The following is a 27,519-nucleotide window of genomic DNA, read 5'->3' as shown; positions in this document are numbered from 1 at the left end:
ATATATCAAACTTGTGCAGATATTCCATATTTACAGTAATCATTCTGCAACAACTAAGACAAAAGGGATACTTCAGAGGATTTTATGCGTCACTGATGTGAAAGTCCTTTCTACACTGTATTTGTATAATTTTATTAAGGTTATATCCACACATAACCTCACATATCATCTCTTTCTTCACTTTCCCATCCTCCTGACCCCAGGCCAACATCGCTGTGTGACCATATCATGCAGACCACTTAAGGCCAGTACTCACGGCCCGATTTGGGAGAGATGTGTGCTGAGTGAACCGCTCAGCACATATCTCTCCCACCGCTCAGCACACATCTCTCCCACCGCTCAGCACAGCGCGATGTGTGCTGAGCGTGCGGGGGGAGACAGGGGGGGCTCATTTCACCCAGCGGGTGAAATGAGCGACCTGCTAGATTGGCCTGCATGCAGGCTCAATCTAGCACCAGCGATAGCGATGCGCGGGACTGTGCATCGCTATCGCTGTGGGGGCTACACACGGAGCGATCATGCTTGAAATCTAAGCAATCTAGTCAGATTGCTTAGATTTTAAGCAGCGATCGCTCCGTGAGTACCCCCCTTAAGAACCTTTGCAATCTGGTGGACCATTATGCAATAGATAGCACCTATCCTTGTGTATCAATGGCTATTTTCCTATAGATTGTAAGCTTGCGAGCAGGACCTTCCTACCTCTATGTCTGTCTGTTATTACCCACTTATGTTTTATCACTGTTGTAAAGTGCAACGGAATTTCTTGCACTATATAAGAAGCTGTTAATAAATAATAATAATAATAATAATAATAATAATAATAATAATAATAATAATAATAATCAAGGTATAAAGTTTTCACTGAAAACTGAAAAAAAAAATACTAAAATTGGATAAATCCCAGAAAGGCAGAAAGGTATATTTGTACTTAATTATTTTATCTTCACATTGCAAAATAGAATTATTGTATTTTAAAGGAAGATATTAACTGTACTTACAAAAATGACCTTCATGACTGTAATACAATAATGTCTCACAGCCACAAGGTGGCGCTGTTTAATAATGACAGCATTTCTGCTAGTTCTTTCTTATAAAGTGGTAACATATTATGAGCCACGTATTTTAGAACCTTAGGGTGCCTTATCTATGTTATTTCGGAAATGTAGGTTCTAAGAATAGCAGAGTACTGTTTTGTGTTAGACTAAAATAAGCATGGTTTAAGGAATATTATTTTGGAATCTATATATATAACCCTTATCGCTATTGTCTTTTTATGTCAGATTGTGGGATCATTTAAAGTTAATCAAGAAGAACATTTTAGTGTTTAAAAGCATTCTGAATGATACATATTAACGGTCATTTAAAACATCAATGAGGATAAACTAAGTAATATGTAAGGAGCAAGTGAAAATGCGTAATGTGATGAAGAGCTAGTTATAAAAGGAAGAGTATGATTTGACAATTAGGCTGGGCATACATGGTTCCATAAAATGCCTGTTAGACTGATAGACATTTAATCTGAGAGTCTCACATCCAGCACATATTGCGGTCGTACACGGAGTGGGATGTACCTAGAAATACACAAAGGACAGCTCTTCTGATAACAGTTGGGACTTCTGGGTTTAGGACCTGTGAGTCCTTCTACGCATGTGCAATGTGTCGTGGCAGCCGCTGGGTGTTCTGAGAGGAATCTCAGGGGAAACACGAAGAGAAACCCATAGGCTTCTTTTGGGTAACGCCATCTAAAGATGGTGATACCCACCGGGTCCATGCTCTGGAATGTATCGCATTCCAGGACTTGATACATATGGGATATGTGACCAAAGTCCAAAAACGATAGTTTTCAGATTTGTGGGTGCATTTCTCACAGCGTATGGCTATGATATCTGGTTTCCTCCCCTGGGAAGGAGACATTTCTCAGTTTCTTCCCTGTGAAGGAAATGAGGGAAGTGTCAGACAGTTGGCGGATGCAGCGCATACACTTCCCGATGCAGCCTACCAAAGATCGGATACAATGGGACATGTTGAAGGATTTTTCAACAGTTATCAATCGCGAGCATACACTATCTGATATTTGCCCTGTGCCGCTGATTATCAGCAGATTGGGGCAATAATCACATAATATATGCCCTGCTTAACACTTTTGCACTATACATCGGTATATGCTGGTGCTGTATCAATAAATTATAACTGGTGCTCCATCCAATCAACTCCTGTCATGTGTTTGAAAAATGACAGTCAGGAGCTGATTGGCTGGAGCACCATTTATCATTCGTAACGAGTGATAAGAATATGATTCATTGTTAAATCTGCCCCTAAATCTCTTGAGATTTTCTGCCTCTCCACACACTTAGACCCAGTTCTAGTTCTATGACCAAAGAGAGGATCTCCACTTTATATTGTATGTGTAAATGACATATCCAGTGATGGCACAAAGGCCACATGACATTTGCAGCCTAGGGCCTGTACAAAGGTTTTATTGTTCCATCTTAAGACATACTGTACAAAACTGAAATATAGGGCTGCTGGTACTTCTTGTTAATAAATATGGATGTTTGCAAACTCGTTTTCCTTCTGTTGCGTATTTCGATGTTGATGTGCGTTTCTAAAAATATTTTTTTTGTTACGTTTTGGTCAACAGGAACAGAAGGAAGAATGGATCGCACTCATTTTGGGGCTTATTATGAGCTGCACGCAAGACTGAAACATACTGCATCCCAGCTGCATACGCATAAATGCGAATTTACATAAGATTCGAGCTGAGAACATGGGATGGAATGATTTGGTGACGTGTAGAGTGTGGACATTATGTGGACAGTATAATGCAGTCAGCATAAAGCCACCCCAGTACAAATGCTAATTAATGCATTCAAGCGTCTTGACATTATAGCTGTAGGCATGACAGCAAAGTATCATGTGTAAAACGATAATGTTGACGTTGCATTCGCTTTAGGATGTGCGTACAGTTGCGTTACTATTCTGCTTACAGTCCATTCGCATCCACAATGCAGCTGCAGTCAGACCTGCAAGTGACTCAGGATAGGCCCTTTATATCAGATTTTCCTACCATTTCCTACTACGTCCATTGATTAAAAAAAAGATAGATATAAAGAAATGGGTGAGAAATGGATCTTGTACAAAGAGGCATGAAAGTGCATTTAATAATGTATTGCTGACAAAGAAAATATCCGCACCAAATACTTTTTAATAGCTTAATAATAAATCTACAACTGCCTGTGAGTACAAACTGTGGCCTTAGGGAAGCTGAAGAGACAAAATAAAGGAATGTAGCATGTTTAGTGAAACAATTGTATTATTTTATAAACAAAAATAACTTACATTATTGTTACATAAGTTTTATTATAGAACATGTTAACTCAGGCAATAAAGAGCTCCGACTGTATTTAGTGTAATGCGTCTTCCCTAATAAGAAGGAAGAGGCTTACTGCTGAGAACTTTCAGACAGCCAGTACACACACTGCAGATGAAAGTGATCTCAGCATAGGCTCCTGTTTACTGGAATTAACGCTGTAACACAACGAAGAAGTATCTCAAGCTGTAACTTGCTAAATGAGGCTCTGCAGCTCGCAGTGAAGTTGCCGCAGTCAGCTAATCATCAGCCTGCACACTTCCTTCCTATGGGCATTCCTTCAGCTATAGACAATGTGATGCAAGACAGAAACCAGCCCCCCGATAGGACGCTAATCTTACATTATAACAGTGACTTCACTGCTGTACAAAGTGGCAATTATCAACAGCATTTTTCCAAGGCATCTGAATAGCTCTTTGTGTGACCTCTGGTAGTACGTTACACTTATAGAATCATTACACAATGAAGCGTACATGGAGCAGTTATATTGGGGAACAATTCTGCACTAATCACAAGCTAGGTTGATCACTCTTTAATACTAGTTATTATTTATGAAAATGAGTCAGTGTGTAAAAATGTAAGTATAAAGTCATTTGCATATTATTATTTATCATGGGTCTTTTGTTATGCCCAGTATTTAGGACTGAGGATTATTCAGCAAATAATATAGGCAAGTTTGAAACTGGTAGACTTGGGCCTTTTTTACCCTCACTAGCTATTTAGCTGTGCTACTTTCGGGCCTGCCAAATGCTTATCATCCCATTGTTTTTATTTGTTAAATCATTTTCTACCTGAGTGATTTGCATCCAATTAGGTCTAAACGGCCTACGGGCCTGATTCAGAAACGTACGCAGCTGCTGTGTTGTGTAAATAGACACCACCTGCTGGCTTCTGTAATCTGCTGCTGTGTCCTAAGATGCCGGTGTTTTCACTCAGCCAGGGCAGACCCTGGCCTCTGCACTTTCAGAAAAAGGGGATGGCATGCCACCCTCTCCCTACCCCCCCCCCCCCCCCAAAATAAAAAAATAAACCCATCTGTGTAGGATGAAGCAGGACCTGTTCTGCACACGTGCAGCCCACCTACCATCGACGTTGGCCCTAAATGCATTCCAATTTGCAGCATGTATTGGCGCCTTATGACTCCCTTCCCTCCTCTTCCCTATGTTATGACACTACACTAAAACCCTGCCCACGGCAGCATGATACCACCAGTGGGTGGGCCCCAACTTCCCACAGGACCAACACACTCCTCTCCTGCTGCTGTAGGTATTCTCATGAACTGATTGGCTGCAGGTTGTTCTATCCCAGCACAATTCAAAACTGAGAACTTTCCAGACTAGCATGAGGTAAACACTGAATGCAATAAGTATTCAGTGCTTACCTCCTTGGTGTCCAGGAGGACCCACACCACACACCCTCCACCCATTTTGTAAACATTTCTCAACAAACCTCCGGTAAATGGTGTGGCGGCCATGTTTCTGAAGATTTGCGTATGCGCAGTAAGGAAATCTCTGGGAAAATGGCTGCCACGCCATTTCCCCTGGACATCTGTGCATGCGCAATGGAGTCTGTGCCTCTCTAGTGCTCAGTCAGACTCTATTGCGCTGATGGGTGGCCATGTTCCCAGTGATATCTGTGGCACCAGTGGAGAGGTAAGTATTGTGAATGGATGAGGCGTGCAAATCTGGTATAATGCTAGATCTGTGGCATCCATGCTGGCCAAGCACACAAAGAGCTTATGAACATGACAATGTGGTATTATGTCCCTTTAGAGGGCAGGATACCTATCACATAAGGCTGTACTAGAGAGTACGGTACATGTTTGCATAGTAATGTAAGTTGTTAAGCTGTAGGTGATATGACTAATAGTTGAACCCTGAAACAAACATCAAGGATTTAAGCAGAGCAAAGAGTGGAAAAATGGACCAGTGAAGAAGTTGCCCATAGCAGCCAATTAGCATCTACCTATCATTTTAAAGAATGACTTTATAAATGCTTCCTCAAGCTAATTGGTTACCATGGGCAACTTCTCCAACGTCTCCACTGGTCCACTTCTCCAATCTTTGCTTTGCTTGATACATCAACCCCTGAATCATTAGTGCAAACTTTTTTTCACCGAATGTGTATCATGACTATTTAGGTTAACACTGCCAAAATATATCCCCTAAAATAAAATACTCAGGTGGTCAATTAATTAATTTTGCATTCAATGTAACATAAAATTAATATATTGTATTTATCTTTCCATTTACAATCTCAGGTATCTGGCCCCTATGTTGGACAGAGTCATCTGTTATGTAGTGAAGTTGAGCAACTTTAGCTGTAGCTAGGCAAGTAATTAAAATGAACTATTTCCAAACCTCAAGTTTGCCTTGTTTCCAAATATCTCGAGTTTGGTTTCTAAGTGAGTCTGACAGAATGGCAGTGTGCCTGTGCGTAATACATGTACAAACTGCTGAGCTGGGAAGACCAGCTAGTCTGGTGCAATGCATTCCCTGTGCCAGGTACTGTACCCTGGCATAACATATACTAAGTCCTGTAAAATGTTAGGATAATTAAATATTAGGATACGCTGTTTATGGAAAAGTGGCACTTGGCGCAACAAAGGCTATAACCTCAGTACAGATTAAGTGATCTCACTAAACAATTTTATGGCATGCCTCTTGAGCTTTTACAGCTGCGACTTTGTCTGTTTTCAATGTCCAGTTATTTACTGGCAAAAAATCATTTTGCCCAGCAAATAATGCAGTTATCTGATGTATTGATACCTTCGGCATTCAAAATATAATGCAATAAGTCATCAGAAATCAAGTAAAATATACTGTTTAAGTGGAATGAAATGAAAACTGCTTTCCCTGCTGCCTTTGTTGATTTTCCTGCTGTTACTAATACTTAGAAAGTTATTTAGTTTAGCGAAACGGTCCAACGTTATACTGCAGATCCGATCACACTTGCAAATTCAAAGTAAAGCAATTCCAAACTCCATACACAGTAATTAGGTACTACCAATGGGTTTGTTTAACAGTTTTACTTGGTTTATTGATTTTTCATTGTATATTGATATCATCTGTGTCTTAGCTATATTATTATTGTCACTTATTACTTTCCATTCCCATAATAAAGGTTGAGGCATACCAAGGTGTGTAGGACAAGTCTTGCACAAAACTGCGCCAAAGGTCTGGCCAAGCTTTTTGTATATTCTGTATGATTGACATTGCCTTGGCAAGGATCTGAGTTTTTAAATCACAGGAGTCAGTGCCCAGTGTATCAGTATCATTATGCCAGAACCAATGTAAAATACTTTGGGAACTGACAATATCCCTAATCAGCGGTGGCTCTGTCATTCCGAGGGGGAGGGGGTGGGGGTGGGAGCACCCTCTTCTTACTCATTGGTGCATGTTATCAGTAGACTCTGGCACTGTGCCTGAGTCAGTGGTGTATATATAATGGGTGCTGTGTGTGCAGTGCACACGGGCTCTTGGTGTCCAAGAGGACCCACACCACACACCCTCCACCCATTTTGTAAACATTTCTCAACAAATCTCCAGTAAATGGCGTGGCGGCCATTTTTCTGAAGATTTGCGTATGTGCAGTAAGGAAATCTCTGGGAAAATGGCTGCCACGCCATTTCCCCTGAACATTTGTGCATGCGCAATGGAGTCTGTGCCTCTCTAGTGCTCAGACTCTATTGCGCTGATGGGTGGCCATGTTCCCAGTGATATCTGTGGCACCAGTGGAGAGGTAAGTATTGTGACTGGATGAGGCGTGCAAATCTGGTATAGCCCCTATGCAGCAATATTACAGTCTAATATTGTTAGTGGGATTAGTATGTCTTTGGTGTCTAATGGGTGCTCATGTATTTTTGTATTGTTAATAAGAAGACAAAATGTATTTGAATGTCAAGAAAGATCCTGTTCTGAGGCATGTACATAGAAGCTGGCTTACCAGTGTGGTCCCATCAGTCCAGCGGAAATCATTCTCAAACATCTTATCATTCAAACCAATCCATTGGTAGTCATGGCCCAAGCCTTTCAGGGAGAAAGAGGGAAGGATGTAATAAAGAAGACTTTGCCAAACACAAAATACAATCTGAAGAGTACTTCTGCTAGATGTTCAAGCATTCCAGTGTCATTAGCACTTACGGTTGACAAAATGCTGCTCGTCCTGGGACAAGATGCTGGTCAGGTGACCTCCCTGTACGCGGCACTCTCTCTCTGCAGCGTCCCAGGTGCGTCGGTGAGCAAAGTATTTGTAGCACTGGCCTTGAAATTTGTGCCAACCATAATCACAGACTTCTGTGTCTAAATTGGATTAAGACAAATGACAAGATTATATTACCAGATTGTATATTTATATAGTAAAGAAAGCATTATTCTTATTTCTACAACCTATTATTAGTGTGTCTAGTATAATTTGAATGTTTGTAATGCACACTTCTCTATATTACCAAAGCTGTTAATGACCTGGGGCAGTGGTGTATCTATAATGGGTGCAAGGTGTGCAGTGCACACTGTCCCTGGGGGGCCCACACTGCACACCCTGCACCCATTTCTTCAATAGCTATCCCTCCGGAGTCCTGCGTCAGCAGTATGAGCGCTACACAAATCACTGGCAACATGTCATGGTGGCCATTTTCCTGGCACTTCGTGCATGCATAGCAAGAAAATCATGAGGAAAATGTCAGCGGCGCCATTTTCCCGGAGACCTGTGCATGTCCACTAGACTGTGGAACAGCACTAGGGTCTACTAGTGACCCTAGGGCTCAGGTTGTACTGCACTACCAGAGAGGAAGAGGCATGGATAGAGACTGCACATGGGCCCCCTCCTCTCTTAATTCACCATTGACTTGGGGCCAAAGCATCACAGGCATAATTCCTTTCTAGGAATTGCTATTAAAGCTGTAGTGTCTTCCCTATGTGCGTATACGATATAACATTCTATGCATTCTGCTACAAGTGCATTCTAATTTTGGAACCAGATATGAGTTACTTGTCTATTATCTGCTTTATTTAATATCTCACATCTGGCTTGTGAAATCACTTGTCAGAGCAATATGGTGATAGTTTATTGTAGCATGTCTATTAATGTGTCTCCATTAAAATACGTAACCATTAAAGGAAGAAAAAAAAGTTTTACTTGAAATTCTAGGTATTGAAAAATGTTATATTTTCTATGTCTGTGTTATTTTTTTCCTCTCTTAAGGTAACTGATGGCTTAAGCAATATAATTGTGCAACTGTGGCATTTAAATAAGCAAACACAGCTACCATCTGCACCGGCACGCTCAGCTGGCCTGTGTGATTACATTCTGCAACCGTGCAAATCTTTTTAAAAAGCACATTACATGTATAGCATTAAAAAAAATCTTGTCACGCACGGTCATATTGCTCCTAAAGTAAGTATAGCTACATGAAATAATATCACAAAGTAGCAAAAAAATAATTTTTAAATAGATGTAACTATCGGAAATTATTCAATGTTTTACAGAGTTGATCATTGACGGGGGTTTTAAAGGAATGAGTGCATTCTAGAAGGTTAAAGCTTATATTGTTATATGTGAAAGACAGATTTTGACAAACTGCATGTAGTAAAAGTTAATCTCAGCATTAACCCACACCCATCCTGTGGTACAACGTGGTACATGATCAATCTATTTGGCAGCTCTTTAAGTCCAATGAATTTAAGACTGACGCGGCAAAATTTAGTCTCCTGCCAGACGCAAGTGTCTACATCGCTAATACGGTTTTATTTTGTCTGGCAGAATGGAAATTTGGCTCCGGATACTTTTCCCAGTTCCCAAACCACTGAGTAGCCCACAGCTAAGGGGGAAAATGAAATCCAGAGACGAGGAACCAAAAAAATCTGTTACTTACTGATATAATAGAAAACTTTTAACCACTTACGGAAGCAGCCTTACTGATACTCACTATCTACTTACTGGCAGGCGAGAGTTAGTGATATTACTATTATTATTGCCAAATCAAATCTGCATTAGCAACGTAGCAACCAATAAGTACATTTGGCATAAGCAAGTGTATACCTTGTTGCTATGGATTTAGTGCAGCTTTGCACGTTTGAACAATGCTAGCAATTAATACTATGTTGGTTTTATGCACGAAATTGCTGGGCCGCTGTGCTTTGTATTCATTTAGTTGCTATTGGTGCATATTAACATCTGAAATTCTCATGTGACCACACTTATTCTTCAAACAGAACATGTCTGAAACAAGTTAGCATTAAAGTCTGCTTCCTTAATCAAGTGTAATTATCCATTAAGTGAAACATTTCAAATTAAATTAAGATGTTCTTTCTTTTCAGCCGGGCCGCTAAAGTATACGAAGTTGTCTGCTTACTGTGGCTTTCACCCTCTAACCATATGGTATCACTGTAATTATGGATTGTGTACAAGACCCAAGGCACAACGCCTGTGTTAGAAAATGCACTTAGAAGTAAACAGCGGGTTAAGAACCAAAGTGTCCTGGGTACAAGGCTGAAGCTAAGCAGTGTAATGCAATATCACCAGAAGACAGAGCAGATGTTAAGCAGAAAACAATGGCTGAAACACAAGTGCCTTTTTTTTTTTAACAAAACAACATTTTGTAATATACACAAAGATTTCACCTCATGATAAATATTATAAAAATGGTAAGTAACATGGCCATGAGTTTCCAGCTAAACAGCTTTTCTTAAAAGTATATACTACTTTCATAATTAAATGTATTGGCTAGTAATATACATACCCACTCCCTAAAACTTTGACTATATTTAATACATTGTCTGACTCAATGCGTTCTTCAGGCATTACTTTATATCATCATGCAGAATGTTTTGTTGTCATTGCCCTGAGATATGGCGTACTGATCTTCTCATTACTTAGAATTTATACAACCTAACATAAGTAGTTTACAATATGAAAATATGATTTATTTACCAATCCCGCCCCTCGCCAACATCCAAAGCTATATTCATATTAAATCAGTATCCTAATTTTAAGTTTGTTCACGACTAACTGCCCATTTTAAAAAGGATTCAAATGAGATGAAAAATGTTACGTTTCTCTATGGGGTCAGGGCCACTGAGGCATTGGGGTGATGTAAGCTCTTGTGGTGCACGGGAGACATGGTTGAGGCATTTCAGGTGGGCTACAATGGCCTGAGTCCATGTACTTTGTACCCATATGCCTTCCTGAGCTTTTTAAATTGTAAGTAGTTCTGGCTGTGTGACTTTACCTGGCAATGCTGTTAAATTCAAACTAAGGCCCAGATTTATCAAGCCTTGGAGAGTGATAAATAGTACGGTGAAAAAGTACCAGCCAATCAGCTCCTAAATACTATGTTACAGGCTGTGTTTGAAAAATGACAGTTAGGAGGTGATTGGCTGATACTTTATCACAGTGCTATTTATCACTCTCCAAGGCTTGATAAATCTGGGCCTAAGTATGTTTTGCATTTAATATTATTGCTAATTTAAACACTCCTGCCAGAACTACCAAGAATGAATGCCATGAAAATGCCACAGCTTACTAAATGTATCCCCATGTTTCTTTACTCAAAAAGACATAATCAATGGCAAAGCATCTGCTGTTTCCATCTAAAGCTGAGATAAGCAGTACTCCAGCAGTTGCTGGCCTGTCACCCATGATACTCAGTCACATGGCAAATGCTGTCCACACCTGCACGTACACATCAGCTGTCAGTCTCTCTAATGGTATCTCTGTAATTCTTCAAAAGGCCGTGGGTCAGGGGCAGTTACTGACCCTTTCAGGTCGGGCGACCTGTCTCACCTGTGAAATAATTGCATTGCCATTTTATTATTTTACCTTGTTCACAAACGGCGCCTGAGTAACTGGGCAGACAGATGCACAGGAATGAATTGATACCATCAACACAAGCGGCTCCATTCCTACATGGGTTTGACTGGCATTCATCAATATCTGCAGAAAAGAGGCTGGGTTAGGGTTGTGGCTCAAAAAAGTGTTCTGAAAACTGATGCTGCAAAAACTTCCCACGTTGTCAGACTGCAGAAAACCCTGACACATTGTTATAAGGTAAACCCAGGAATTTGTCTAAACCAGTTATGAATTCAAAGTTAACTCTTAACTTACAACTAGAACTAATTCTTGGCTTCACTTGTGAGACAACAGATGTGTTCATACAGTTATCCCCAAATTGCGCCAAACAGTCCTGTTTGTCGTTCCACGCAACTTATGCTGGGCATACACTGTCAGATAAAATGTCTATTAGACCGACAGACATTTTATCTTATAAGCTGAAACCACCAGTTATTAAGACCATACACTGTGAGATAATCCATAGTGTATGGCCAAGATCGGGAATGGAGCGGAGCAGATTCTGGCTTCTTGGAGGGGCCCGGCGGGGGCTCAAGTCCTACATGGGTACCCTGAATATTGGCTCTGGCATTACTTGCAGCTTTTGTGTACAGCTCAATTGCTTACCTGGGTAAAAAGACTAATGGGTCTATTTACTAAGCCTTGGATGGAGATAAAGTCGCTAGAGATAAAGTACCAGCCAATCGGCTCCTGTCATTTTTCAAACACAGCCTGTGGCATAGCAGTTAGGAGCCGATTGGCTGGTACTTTATCTCCAGCGACTCTATTTCTATCCAAGGCTTAGTAAATAGACCCCTGAGATACAAGTGACCCACGCTACACATCGCGCCACACATCATTATGCTTAATCTGGGACTTTATGCCAACTCTTCTGCAACACAAATACTAATCCTGAAGGCCAGAGTGGCTCTGTGCACAGCTACAATGCAAAAAAAGATACTAATTCAGGGAAAAGTACCAAAAGTCTGGGAATTCTGTGTGGGAGGGTCTGTGCCAGACCCTATGGCGCGGAGAGGTCAGATGTATGAGGTGACATCTGTACACCGCGCTGTCTGGCTGCACAGAATACCGCTTACCACAATAACAATCTCCACTCATTTACCTGCGCACTTCTCTGGGGTGCGAGGGAGAATGAGCAAAGATCTACAGAGCGCCTTCACAAACCGCCCACATCATGGAGGACTGAATCGCATTCAATGTGTCATATTCTCAAGCGGATAAATTGGCTGGATATGTATTGGATATTGCAACAGTGTAAATAGAAATAATCCGGGTAACTGGCTGGCTGAGAAAGACATTAACTGACCTTCAACATAACTTCTTCAGTAAATAAAAAATACTCTTCCTACTTATTATATTGCATAACCCTGAGATGAGTTCACTACCTGATAATAACAAACATACTTAAAAGCAATTAGTTCAGCAAAGGTAACCACAATAAGAAAGACATTCGGGCATACATGATAACACAGACATAACTGGAACAAACGAGGTACAGTACTTAGAAAAATGACCGATAAGGGAGAATTGACAAAAACTACTTTCTCCTTTAACGTACCGATTTCACACAGTTCTCCGCTGAAGCCCGGCATACATGTGCAGACGTATGAAGAAGCACCGCGTGCATAGCACGTCCCGCCCTGCTGGCAGGGATTTACCCGGCATGGATCTTGGGCTGAAATAGGGCAAAAAAAGGACAATATGGTTAATAACGTAACATATAAACATTAGTTAAACTTTATCCAACGTTCAGTATACTTATTACAGCATTTACATTTATAAACGGATTGTTGGGACAAACCTGTTAAAAGTAATACTCCTATGTATATTTTATATCAAGAAGACATACAAGTTTTCAAGAACAGATACGTTCCTTTATTTTTATGACTATGGGTGTGATTCAGAGGTAGACTGCGCTGCTGAGCTTTTATTTGCTACGGTGCATATGGTAAAAATCCTGAAAACACCATCAGTACATGCTATACCCTGAGTGTACGACTCCATATACAGCTTGCTGGCATTAGGAATGGGGGTGTAAAACCATGGGCATTCCTGGGTGGCAAATGGGACGTGGCCTGAAGTGAATGAAAAGAAAAGGCTGTCTCATGGGCACGTATTGGAGTGTTGTACTGCAGCCACAGAGGCCATGTTTGGCTGGAGTTCAGAAGGAAACACTGCATCTGCCATAGGCTGGTGCAAGTGACGATGATAGAAAAATAGAAACATAGGGTGAGAGGAATGAAGCATTGAAAAGAATGGAGAAGTGAGCCAGCTGCTACGTATGATTTTACAGAATGCACTTGATAGATGTTACCTCAAACTTGATTGGTTGCCATGGGCAACTTCACCATGGGCTCACTTCTCCTCTCTTTTCACTGCTTCAAACATCTACCCCATAGAATTTGATGGCAGATAAGAACTACTTGATTCATCTAGTCTACTCTATGATCTACAGTCATGAGGGTGGAATCCTAAGAACCATTGGCAGAATTCCTCAATCCATAGCTATTGAAATTGGGAATCCCAGGTCTTGCACATTCCGGCACACATGCGTACACATAATCGACGCTGAAACTAGCATTTGCATATTACCACAGCTGCAAATCCAGAAGAAAAAAAATCACAATAGCGGCTGCAACTGCGACCACCTCTGAAGCAGCCCTTTGGGTTTCTTTTCTATTTTAAATATGCATACTTTTATATCTGCAGTTGACCAAAAAGTCTGTGAGAAATATTTCTCAGTCTGCAGTTAACACTCTTCTATGGGGTAGGCCAATATTTGGATCATACATGCCTGCCCCTATCCCCATTCTCTTAAAACAACTACAGTCTGTCCATAGGTCTATAAAAGAAAAGTGATGCCAGTCTTTGCATGTCATTCTATTCCCTAGTTGACGATGGCGAAGAATGAATTTGTTGCATGTACTGGCTGTAAATTGCACACCAGTAGTCTGTTCACTAATGGACTTGGTCCCACAAATGTCTCTTTACCCAAGACAGCTGCAATTAACCAGAACATTTTATTTTTAGTTGCCAGCTAAAGCAAGTGCGGGCTCACAGCCTGTAAGCATTGGATGTATCATCACTAAAAATATTATTTATAAACGCCAGTATACTCTTTAGCACTTTACAGTTATGGATGAACATAGTAATGAAACAAGATGTTATTACTACTACTACTACTACTACTACTACTACTACTACTACGACAAATCAGTTATAAAGCTGTGCCCACTTATGTAGTTGTCTAATGTGTGAGAATTTGCAAAACATCAAATTTCATGAAACACATAAAATAAATAGTTTCTGTAGATTTAACACATTGCAGAGCCACATACGCAGGTTTGAGCAAACGTGAAAAATGAAGAACACTGTGACAGGCTGCAGCTAGTGCCATGCAAACATCAACAGGTGACCTCAGGATTAAAACCATTAGAACAAGCTAACAGGATACATTATATCGACATCTATACAGGACGGGCACACTTTAGATGGTGATGAATGATGAACACATTCTATATATATGTAAATATATATAATCTATATATATTATATATACTCTCTATATAAATATATATAATGTATATCAAAATTATTTCAAAAATAAAAAGGACAGCAGCATGCTTATGCCTTACTTGATATTTGCAGCTCGGTTCCATCGATGTTATTACTAGTGGAAATGTGGATATCAATATCTGGGAGTGGTGTAATGCCTTCAGTGAAGCTCCCTTTTCCTTCCCTTTCGCTTTCCCTTGTTGGCTCAACCACATAGTCTAGGGCAACAGATGCCTCTGTTTGTATAATTATAGCCACATTAGTTTCGGCAGGTTCATCAACTGGCTGAGTGGGTGCTGGTGTCTCAGGCTGGAGAACAGCAGGAGCATCTGTTACAGCTGGTATTTCCTCCACACTTGAACCTTCTGTTGAGTCAACTAGCAGTAAAGTACCAATAGTAGTATCTGTCTGAATGGCTGGTTCCTCTGTGGCTTCAAAGATTTCAGATGGAACTGAATCTATTTCTTCTCCAATAACCTGTGGTGTTGTAGACGATTCAGGTATTGAATCTTCAGTACTAACTGGGATTTGCTCAGTATAATTATCTTCTTTATCGATGGGTTCTAGTGAATCTGTTGCATCGATTGACTCAATACCTGTTGGCTTGTAGGTAGCTGTAATGTCTGCACTAGCTTCTTGTCCTGTGATAACATGATGAGTTCCAGAACCAGTGGATGGCAAAGTACTGGGAATAATTTTTCCTGTGTAGTCAATCGCACCGTTGACAAGAATAACAGTCACAGGAGCTTTAGGTTCCTCAGTAACTACTGCAATACTTTCCTGCTCTGTTGGATCAATACTTAAGTATGTAGTCTTATCTTCATAACTTTGGCTGCTCAGATCTGAAAAAACACTTTCCCTTGCTCTTTCAGATATGTAGTATTGTGGCTGGCTAGATGTTTCAACTGGGGCATTGGTAGCTTCTGGTGAGTATTCAGTGCTAATTAGTCCACCTTCAAGTTTTTTTGTGGTGTCTTTGGGACTAGGGGGAGATACTGATGCTAAATCAGGCCGGCTTGTGACTAATTTCTCCTGTGATGATACAAACAAATCAAACCCTGAGTCTCGGCTTGGGGTAGATTGATCCTGCGATTTATCAGCATCTACACCAATGGTTGATGTAAGATACAGCTCTGCATCTGTTGTTTCTTGAGCTTCTTTAGGCTTGTCTACATCTATAATGTTTGCTGCATCAGCCGTGCTTACTGTTTCAGAAAATTCAATTATTATTTCAGTTGTTACCGTGTCACCCAAATCCGTGACACCAGGTGTGGACGCTGTTGTTGTAGTTTGTATTTCATCAATTACTTTTTCTGTGATTTCAATATATTTAGGCCTATCTACACTTGTTACACTTGTCACTTCAATGTCTTCCTGGGTGGCAACAGTAACCACTGGAACAGAGGCACTTGGTTGAATTTCTGGTAGTAGAGGTTCTTTTGTTGAATCAATAGATGTTTCTAGTCCAGAGCCTTCTGCTGAAGCCTCAGCTACATCAATGAAAGATGTTGTAAATGTCTTTTTGAGAGAAGATCTAAGAGTTTCAGCTGTCATGTATGGGATGGAAGTAGCTTCCCCTGTTGGTGCTTCTGTGGTCTCTTGCTGGAAAATACTCTCACTTGTGACTCTTTGGGATTCTGTGAAAACACAATTATCAGTTTGTCCTCTTAATTCACTAGTAGTTTCAGTTTCTGGATATACCTCAGTTTGCTGTGGTGTAGAAAGCTCAATTACAGCCAATGGTTCTGGTGTCTCAGGAGCTATTGTTGTGGAGTCAGCAACTGTTGTAATAGAAATAACCGTAGGGATTGTAGTAAAAGAATACCCATCAGTAAGTTCTTCCCCAGAACCCTGTTCTGAATGTAACTCTGTAAAGTCTTTTATGTCTGGCTCAGTTGTGGATTTTATTATTCTATAGGTATCTACAACAGTGGTTTGTACAGTGGATTCAAAATAACTGCCGTCTGTTTCTTCAAGAGTTAACTTATCTGCCCCAGAGGAAACTTCTTGGGGGGCTAGTGACAAATCATCTGTTTGCTGTGTAGTTGATGAAGATTCCAGGATCAATTTTTGTGGGCTCTCAGTAGACTGTGCATCTATCAAAGGAGGAAAGTCAGATGCACTAACATCTTCTTTATATTCTCTGGAAGTTGTAGTAGATTCAGCATGGATTTTATCTACTGGTTCAGAAGTGTGGACTTTTATTATACTTGTAGTGCTGATATCAGTAAATTCTTCTCCAGATCCTTCCACATATGCTTTCTCTGTGGGCACAACTTTCTCTGTCTCTTGAGAGGTGGCAAAAGTTGACTTTAATGTCAATCCCTCCTCTGGCTCCTGAGTTAACGACTGAAGCTCCTCTGCAATTATTGTGCTAGATTTCTTATCCAGAATAAATTCAGAAGTGATAGTTGTGGGACTAATGAATTCACTTATGGTCTCATTAGTTTGAGATAGATCCCAAATGCTACTGATAGTGCTTTCCTCAATGACTTCCAAGGCAGGTGTTTCAGTACCAATTAAGTCATCTTTTTCATCTACAACACTTATAGGAGAAGCTGTTATTACTCTTGGTTGCAACACTTCTTCTGTAAATGACTTTGTTTCATCTGTCAATAACTGCGATGAGCTAGAGCTGAAACTAATGTCTGTTTTCTCGGTCAAACCTTCTAAATCACTAACAATGTCAATCTTTTCTGTAGACAGAATGAAAGTACTGATGTGTTCTAACTGATCTTTGGAAACAGTAATGGTAATAGGGGAATTTGTATATGGCTTGTCTGTCTCACCTGAACCTTCATCAATGATTGTCAGTGCTGGTATGTCAGTGCTGATCAGCTCTTGTGGTATAAAAGCTGAACTTTCCACTGGCAATATACTGTCATCAGGTTTTAGTGTTCCAGATTCTTCAGATATAAACTGACTTAAGTCTATGGTTCCTTTGCTAGTAGCATAGCTTACTGTAGATACTTCTTCAGATTTGATCCCTGATGGTGGTCCTGGGCTTGTAATTAAACTATCAGTGGAAATTTCTGTTTCTGCTGTGTCTACAGACTCAACAGTTGGCAGGCCAATAATATGTGACAGCTCAGTTTTTTGTGTTTCAGTTACTGGAATAGATGTACCGAACAAAAGTTCTTGGTCACCCGAGCCTTGATCAACAAATGGTGCCTGTGTGCTGATTTGTTCTCTTAATGGTAAAGAACTTGTTTGAGTGTCTATACTTTCCACAGATTTGTCAGTTAAGGATATTGTAGTAAGAACTTCAATAAGCTCTTTTGACTCTATTTCAAATTTTATCGTAGAAGAAGTTGAAAAAAGGTCTTCCGTGTCTCCTGAGCCTTGATCAGTAAATGAAGGAATAGTGCTGACTTCTTCCTTTAATTCTGCCTGGCTGGTTTCTGCTTTTAAGCTTAATACAGATTCTTCAGTTATAGAAGGACTAACATATTTGTCATAGTCTTTAGATGTTATTACAGTTTTTGTTTCAGTTGAAGAAGTTGTGAATAGTCCATCTTGAGCTCCTGAGCCTTGTTCTGGAAAAGGGGTGTCACTGATGATAGCTTGTTGATAAGTGACTTCTGTTATTGGTTCCTCTGTGCTGATGGAAGTCAGATCTGTTACTTCTGAGTCTACAGGTTCAAAGTAAGATGTTTTGGGCTTCTCTGTGCTTAACCCAATAGATTCTGGTGTCTCTGTGGGAGACGTTTCCACATCAGCTCCTATTTCAGTTGTTGATTCTTCTATACTCTCTAATACTTTTATAGTTGGTAAAACTGTAGTAATAGCCACAGATTTTGTATCTGTTTTGGATTCAGAGCTGCTGATAACTGAGTCTGTTGTCAATTTACCTTCATCACCTGAGCCTTCCTCAACAAATGGTATCTGAGTGCTAGTATCAAGAGGTATAGGAAGAGACGTGACCTCTTTAAATTCAGTTTCAGTTGATGATGGCAATGGTGAACTAGTTCCTGCTTCACCCAATTTGTCTGTATCAGTTAGAAACTGGAGAGGTTTGGCAGTGATGGATGTACCAGGATCAGCTGTAGACTCATAGTCACCAGAGCCAAAAATATCATCTTTTCCATCAGGTGAAAGTGTTTTTGCATCTTCTACAGAAACTGAAGTAGTTGTGATTAGTTTACTTTCTGCATGTTCAAAAGGCTTAGAAGTAACTAGCGTCTCACTTCCTGAGCCTTCCCCTAGGAAAGGTGATAAAGTGCTTATTTTTTCTGACAGTCCGGGTGAAGAGCTCTGGTCATCTGATGTGAGTTGTGCTGCTGATGTACTAAGGTCTTTGGTGTCTTCTTGGCTCTCTGAAGAAATAGTAACAGAAGAAAAGGCTGCAGATGAAATAGTTGGCTCAGTCTTTTCCACTCGCTCTGTTGTTTTTTCTTTCTCCAACAACTCAGACTTCATGCCTGATGGTGGCATCTGAGATGTAATGACTAGATCTGGGAGTGTACTGACTAGGTCTCCTGAGCCTTCATAAATCAGAGGTGGTTCAATACTAGTCAGTTTTTTAGGTGGAGAGTCCGTTGTTTCCTCTGTAATTCTGATAAGTTCTTCTGCTGTGCCATCAGTTTCTTCTATCTCAGATATGTCTGCTTTTGTTTTTTGAACACTCTCCGTAGTTAGAACTGGAGTAACTGGCTGCTCAGCAATATGATACTCTTCTTTTGAGCTGTGAGTTGCAACAGTGGCAAGTTCCACTGTAACAGCATACTTTAATTCCGACACATCTGTCTTAATGGAATCTGTGTGGATTTGTTCTAGCTCATCTTGGGATTGTGTGCTTGATACAGCTTCAGCTGTAGCTTCTAAATCAGTTTGTTCTAACTTGGTACCTGCAGAGACTGGGGTCTCTTCTGAAACATAAGATTTTGTTATTGTCTCTATTGCTCCTGTAGAATATACCTTAGAAGTAGTTAGCTCTCTAGTAATATCATCTATACCTGACCCTTCAACCTCTTCAATCACCAGTTTTTCTGCTGGCTCTTCAGTTGTTTCAGGTTGTAAAGTAGTGGTTTCTGTCCCCTCTGCAAAGAATGATGGAGCAGACGGAGATTGATATTCTGATGGCACAACAGTCCCAGTTTCCACAATGCTCTGTTTTGACTCTTTAACAGTAGTTGTTACATTAATAATGGCCTGTGTTTCAAGTTCTCCAGAGCCTTCTGGAAGTAAAAATCCAGTTGATGCCAGTGCAAGTTTCAATGGCCCAGTTGTTGTAACTCTAAGTTCCACTTGAGAATCAATTATTGATGAATCCTCTTCTTTTAGGGGTACTTTTGTTGTAGGTAGTATTGTTACTCTACTGAAATCTTGTGTAATAGTTTCAAGTAGTACATGGGTTGGAATGGACCGAACAGCTTCTGTTGCTGTGCCCAGATCGGAGATGTCAGTAATTATAACGGTTGGTTTAGGAGTGCCTGTAAAATTAACATAATCACCGGAGGATTCTATCATAGATATAGACAAGTGTTCTTCTGTTTCAGCAGCACTGGGTGGAAACAGTTTATCGGATTCTTGTGTTGTTGACTTCTCAGCTTCTAGTGATGGTTGGGTTGTAGGAAGGTCTGTATCGCCGCTTGATTCTGGTTCTCGTATTTCAACAGAAGTATGGTCCGATGCTTCTGTTAGCAGTGTGCCTTGTTCAGTAACCTCACTCAACTGAGTAACAGATGCATTTACTGATGGTGTAACACTTTCAACCAGGTCCCCCTTAGCCTCCTCAGCTTTTAAATGCTTTGGTTCTGGAGTAATTTCTTGTTTCCCATTAATAAACTGTAAGGATGGGGATGTCACAGCAGCAGTAGAAGTGTCACAATCAGTTTCCTCCTCCGAGCTTGAAATTGGGGGTAAAATTTCTATTGCGTAACCTTCTTCGGACTCATCAGCTGTATTGTTCGAATGTAAACCCAAACTAATTAGAAGTTGATCCAATGGGCCTGATAAAAAACAAATAATGATTTTTTTAGCTTGTGAATGTGTTAATATTTACACACAAATGACAGCATTCAGTAATATATTATTGCAATATTGGTAACGAACTGTAACTATTACTTATACAGGGAATTAACAAAAATGGATTTTTCTTTTTATGAATGAACATGATAGACAAAGACAGGTAGCAAAGCAGACAACATTATCAAACAATGAGGTGGAATGCCTGGTGCAAGCAACATGATTTAACCTTAGCTTACATCATTTCTTTTATTTTGTTTTGCTTTAATTTTTACTTTATTATTGTATTTTAGGGGCATATTAATAAATACACAAACAGGTTCAATACATTTTTGTGAATCTCCAATCAGAATCGTCACTACAAACTTTGTAATGTGGCCACGGAGATCTCATTTTGGTGATTCTAAATGACTGTGTTCTCTGAGTATCAACTGTATGAATCATCTGCTATATGCACTATAGAGAGCAATATTATTCATTCATGCAAATTACTGATTAGGATACAGGAATGACAAATGGACTGTGATTTACAGAACTGTTTAAAGATGCATAAATAAATTAGGTACATTCTGGGATTATTTTCAGTTTTTAGGGAATATTAATTTGCTATGCTGAATTGTAGCATCATTTCTCAATGCATTCTATAACAACTAGGATTGAGAAAATATACAATACGTGTATATATATATATATATATATATATATATATGTACACATACTGTGTATGTATATGTAGCATCATTATCTAGAAAAAATAGAAATTTTGGCAAATTATCATGAATTTTGGCAAGAGATCACTGTATGTATACAGATATAAACAATATATGTGTCATCCTATTCTGGATACCTTTGTTGCAGATAACAGGACAGGTACACAAATTACACACACACACATATATATATATATATATATATATATATATATATATATCTCACTCACCTAATATTAACACTTCAAACTGTAATTCATCTGAATTCAGGGAATGTTAGTTCCAAAATATTGTAATTCATTCCGATGAATTACAGTTTGAAGTATTAATATTAGGTGAGTGCTGAATTTGTATGAATTTTTTATTTAAATGGTGTGGTCACAAATACCACTGGCACCGCGGATGTATGAGTGCTGTGGGTTCTAGCCTATTGTTTATATAAAACTTTTGTGGTCGCACTTTTTCTTGCACCCCTATTGTCCATATGTAAATTAAATGTTAAGAAATTCCCCAGGTGTTTGTTAACTGATATGCTTGGGTGTGGTTCCTGTCTCTTTAAAAGAGTGAGACAGGGCCTAAACCCATGATAGAAGCATACTGTGTATTTAAAATCCAAAAGATGCCTGTGAGCAATGCTCAGATATTTGAAAGTCAGTGTAGGGACTGACCAAATGGGAATGGCCGTGGAGTGGCTGGTCAGCTTAACAAACTATTGCAATATTTTGGAACTAACATTCCCTGAATTCAGATGAATTACAGTTTGAAGTGTTAATATTAAGTGAGTGCTGAATTTGTATGATTTTTTTTATATATATGTATAGATAGATAGATAGATAGATAGATAGATAGATAATTATTCAAACAACCACTCAACAGCTTTATGATCCAGCTTCCATATGACAATGTATTATTTGTTGTAGTGATGTATTGTGTCATGATAAATTTACGCAGTTGTTATCATGCAATGTTTTATAACCCTATGAAATGATAAACAATTATCACACTATGGGGCCTAATTCAGATCTGATCACAGCAGCAAATTTGTTAGCTAATGGGCAAAACCATGTGCACTGCAGGGGGGGCAGATATAACATGTGCAGAGAGAGTTAGATTTGGGTGGGGTGCGTTCAAACCGAAATCTAGTGCAGTGGAAATTGCAGTGTAAAAATAAAGCAGCCAATATTTACCCTACACGGAAACAAAATAACCCACCCAAATCTAACTCTCTCTGCCCATGTTATATCTGCCACACCTGCAGTGCACATGGGGGGTAATTCCAAGTTGCTCGCAGCAGGAATTTTTTTAGCAGTTGGGCAAAACCATGTGCACTGCAGGGGAGGCAGATATAACATGTGCAGAGAGAGTTAGATTTGGGTGTGGTGTGTTCAATCTGCAATCTAAATTGCAGTGTAAAAATAAAGCAGCCAGTATTTACCCTGCACAGAAACAAAATAACCCACCCAAATCTAACTCTCTGTGCAAATGTTATATCTGCCCCCCCTGCAGTGCATATGGTTTTGCCCAATTGCTAACAAACTTAGTGCTGCGATCAACTCAGAAATACCCCCCATGGGGGTAATTCCAAGTTAATCGCAGCAGGAAATTTTTTAGCAGTTGGGCAAAACCATGTGCACTGCAGGGGGGGGCAGATATAACATTTGCACAGAGAGTTAGATTTGGGTGTGGTGTGTTCAATCTGCAATCTAATTTGCAGTGTAAAAATAAAGCAGCCAGTATTTACTCTGCACAGAAACAAAATAACCCACCCAAATCTAACTCTTTCTGCACATGTTATATCTGCCACACCTGCAGTACACATGGTTTTGCCCAACTGCTAACAAAATTCCTGCTGCGATCAACTTGGAATTACCCCCATGGTTTTGTCCATTAGCTAACAAATTTGCTGCTGCGATCAGATCTGAATTAGTCCCTAAAGCAATAATAGTTTGCACATCTGAATACCTGCTTAGGCAGCTATCTGTTTGCAAATCTGTCTCATGTGAGGAGAACTGCATAGACCTTTGTATGTTTGCAGATTATAACTTGTGGACTGGAAATTTAGACACTAATCAGACATAGACTCTTCAACAGCTGACTATCACACACAGTGGGTGGGCAGCCCCCTTATTATTTCTCAGTTGCTCAGCAAATCCACTAGAGTATCTCCATAAAACACACTAACCCTTACTCTCTGCTTGCAGAATGTTTTTAAATTACACTCTTCCCACAGGCACCGGACTGAGCAGATTATTGGCTCGGAAGGAAAAAAAGACACCTGTGTGAGCAGATATAACACATGCAGACATCTGTTTTCCATAGAGGTTTTTATAACCTGGGAAACACTTTATTTAGTAGATGAACAGACTAGCACTGTGTTATGAAGTGGGATTTTACATTGAAAATATCATGTTACTAATTGTTTAGTGTACGCTCATGTGCCTCTTAGGAAGGTCTACTTATCAGGTAACTCCAGCCCCAAATGCTGGCAGAGACCTGGGTGAGATATAGTGCTCATAATCTGTATATGACATCTATACAAAGACACCATCTACTTCATCCCTGGAGCTCAGCAATATCAGCAGTCAGGACACTGAGAGAAAAGCACCTTCTTGATCTGCACAGCATGTTGTTATTTTGAGGCAGGGTTAACTTTGGGGTTTATGCGCTGACTTTAAGTTGCTGGGAGACCTTTGGATAAGTTCCTGAGTAACAAAACTACAGACACTGCATCGTGACCCCTTTTTCATAGTACAAACTGCTCTGCTCCCAAAACATCCCACTTAATTTCCTACTTCAGTAACCAGGGCTGAATTAATTAATTGCTGAGAAGGGTGTTTTAAAACATGAATTAATTAGTCCGGCACAAGTAGCTGCAGTAAGAAATCAAGTGGGAAGTTCAGCAGCGGAACATTTTGTAATAGGCAGAAAGGGTCAGGTTGGAGTGTCTGAAATTAGACTGTAAGCTTGACTGGGCAGGGACGTGCCTAAAATGTGTGTCCAGCATTAAATAAAATAGGATCACACTAAAGGTTATAGTATAAAATGCTCTGCTTATATGGACTCTTTCTCTGGCTCATTAAAGGTCAGTGCAGACAAGTATCTTCATCACAAATGTATACAATATAGTCATTACACAGACAACCAGGAGGTGGCGCTGCTGCAACTTGAAAACTATGACAGCATTCCTAAATCACATTCATCCCAACTCAGACCAAACTATAACCCTCCATGGCAACAAATGATCTAGGAAAACAAATATCTCTAGGAAGTGGGCGGGATGCGGGTTGGTGACCAATTCTCCCAGGAGTCTATCTGGTCTCCCGAAACTTCATGGGTCTCCCAGACATTCCCTTAGAGCAGGCAAGCATGATACATAAACAAGCTACATAAATAGTTCAGCTGCTTAGTTTTATCAGCTTCAGAGGTCTGCTAGCAGCACAAAAGTCACTCTTAATAGCCCTAAACAGCTGGTTTTATATTGCTTCTATGTATGATTTTACTTTTGTTTCTATTACTTTTAATACTAGTATACTTTCTGTTGACAAGTTGACAGTAACTATAAAGTACAGACTAATAGTGCATTTGCACTGTAATAACTTGCAAACAACAAGAGGTTCTATCTCTAAAAAACCATGTTACACAAAGCAAACAGCAGTTGAACATATGTAATAGCTCTCTGATTTCAAAGGAAAACTCACATCTGTATTACCATCCTCCGGGCTAAAGGCTGGGACGTGGTAATTACTTTTGAGAAGCTTACCTCAGAGTCATCACCTGGACATGAATATTAAAAGAAGTATCTCAAGCATGAAAAGCTGTGGGAAAACGTGAGATGAAAGCCAGCACCGTGTACTCCCAGTAAGACCCTACACTAGGCATGACTTAATCCACTTTTACTCTAAATTTTCCCACAGTTAAATATTTCCCAAAGAACAATGTAGTAACCCCGTAGTAACAAAAAAAAAAAAAACATAATTCAAAATGGGCTCCTCATCCACATAGGTTGTTTAGATAAAACATGTCTTTACGTTTGTGCTGCAAGGTCACTGCCAGTGTCCTGCCGGCATGCTGGGACATGTAGTGTCGTAACAGCTAAACAGGCATAGGTTCCTTAAACTTTCTGTAAAATAATGATGATTTGTAAATGCATTGGCTGTCCAAGGAACTAAAGAATACTTCAAGTGTGTAATCACTGGGTCAAAGTGAGATGTTTCCTTGGCGACAAACAAAAGACTGGAAGGATTGTGTATGTTTTCTAAGAACTGTATGTTATAGAACGGCTACACATCCTTGTATCTAAGGAAGTGTACAAAAGATGTTAAAATATGGGAAACCATCAAAATGAAAACCACTAAATTGTGAATGGAGACGGGTGATCTCATAAAAGAGGATTCAGCTTGTTAAGCATTCTCAATACTGCTAAGAAGAGAATAGAATTAGTCTATTCAAACCATTTTATGAAAGATTTTTTCTAAGCTGTAAATCCACTCCGGTGTCCTAGTGAAATCTATTCTGTTGTGGGAGAGTCAGTAAAATCCAGTAGTGACAAGTTTCTAAATACCCCTCAGACGCCAAGACTACGTGAAGTATGCCAGTAACATAACTCCCAGCCGTGTAAACCCTTTTTTGCACTTTAACAGTTATTTCAAAGGTTTATTAGATCTTATATTCTTAAATGGAGCACTTAACAGAACAAGTAAAGTTATAATGTGTTATTTGGGCAGACTGACTTGATACTCAGTTGCCACCAAGGGGTACACAACACCGATACTTACAGTAGTAGTAGCCAAGCATCACTTATTTTACTGAGCACCCCTATGAGGTAAAATGAGTGAGGTGTGTCCTAGAATGTTCTGAAGGCACCTTGCAAATAAGTGACCCTTGAGAATGTTATCCACAGCAGTAAGAATGTATTTATCACTCTTGGGAGCTTTCAATGTTGGGGTACTGGTGACAGTAACCTGCTACATATAGCTCATATACTGTATATTTGGACATTGACACAATTTTTTGTCATTTTAGCTGTTTATCAAAACATATTTATATAATGAATAGTTTATTAAAGTGCAGACTATCAGCTTTAATTTGAGAGTATTCACATCCAAATTGGAGGAAGGGTTTAGGAAATACAGCAGTTTAATATGTTCAAGGCACCAAAAGCAATTGGACAGTTGACTCAAAAGCTGTTTCATGGACAGGTCTGGGCTACTCTTTTGTTATTTCTAAATCGATTAAGCAGGCAAAAGGTCTGGAGTTAATTCCAGGTGTGGCATTTGCATTTGGTAGCTGTTACTGTGAATCCACAGTATGTGGTCAAAAGAGCTCTAGATGCAAGTCGAACAGGCCATCCTTAGACTGCAAAAGCAAAATAATCCATCAGGAAGATAGCAAGAACCTTAGGATTGGCTAAATCAACAGTTCTGAGAAAATAAAAACGTACTGGTGAGTTCGGCAACACAAAAGGCATAGACATCCACAGAAGACAACAGTGGTGGCAGGACCCTTTTCATTGTAAAGAAAAAATACTTCACAACATACAGCCAAGTGAAGAACACTCTCCAGGAAGACTTCACAAAGATAATATAGAGGGTTTACCATGAAGTGCAAACCATTCATAAGCCTCAAAAATAGAAGGGCCAGATTACACTTTGCCCCAAAAAAACACATCTAAAAAAGCCAGCCCAGTTCTGGAACAGCATTCTTTGGACAGATGAAACTAAGATCAACCTGTACCAGAATGATGGGAAGAACAAACGTATGGAGAAGGCTTGGAATGGCTCATGATCCAAAGCATACCACAACGTCAGCAAAACACAATGGAGGCAGTGTGATGGCATGTTCCTGCATGGATTCCAATGGCACTGGGTCACTAGTCTTTATTGATGATGTGACAGAAGACAGAAGGAGTCGGATGAATTCTGAAGTGTATAGAGATATACTGTCTGCTTAGATTCAGTCAAATTGTGCAAAGTTAATTGGACAGTGCTTCACAGTACGGATGGATAATGAGCCAAAACATGCACAACATTTTAATAATGATGTGCAGGAAACATAGTTTGTGTACAGTGG

General features: G+C 39.8%; 1 protein-coding gene across 2 annotated transcripts in view; it reads right to left on the bottom strand.

The window, feature by feature from the left end:
- VCAN (versican) overlaps positions 1 to 27,519 on the bottom strand; it is a 107,038-nt gene that overhangs the window by 13,551 nt on the left and 65,968 nt on the right. Inside the window, exons 8-12 of one of the 2 annotated variants that reach the window (XM_063963951.1) lie at positions 14,854 to 20,724; positions 12,777 to 12,893; positions 11,189 to 11,302; positions 7,513 to 7,671; positions 7,316 to 7,398 (exon numbers count right to left, since the gene is read on the bottom strand). In XM_063963951.1, coding sequence (XP_063820021.1) covers positions 7,316 to 7,398; positions 7,513 to 7,671; positions 11,189 to 11,302; positions 12,777 to 12,893; positions 14,854 to 20,724 — 6,344 coding nt within the window. The remainder of the gene's footprint in view (positions 1 to 7,315; positions 7,399 to 7,512; positions 7,672 to 11,188; positions 11,303 to 12,776; positions 12,894 to 14,853; positions 20,725 to 27,519) is intronic. The other variant, XM_063963952.1, reaches the window with a different exon arrangement.

The sequence above is a fragment of the Pseudophryne corroboree genome, chromosome 1 (genome assembly GCF_028390025.1).
Source record: "Pseudophryne corroboree isolate aPseCor3 chromosome 1, aPseCor3.hap2, whole genome shotgun sequence".
NCBI classification, from domain to species: domain Eukaryota; kingdom Metazoa; phylum Chordata; class Amphibia; order Anura; family Myobatrachidae; genus Pseudophryne; species Pseudophryne corroboree.
The sequence above is the reverse complement of the archived record's forward strand: the minus strand, read 5'-3'. Positions and strand labels throughout refer to the sequence as shown.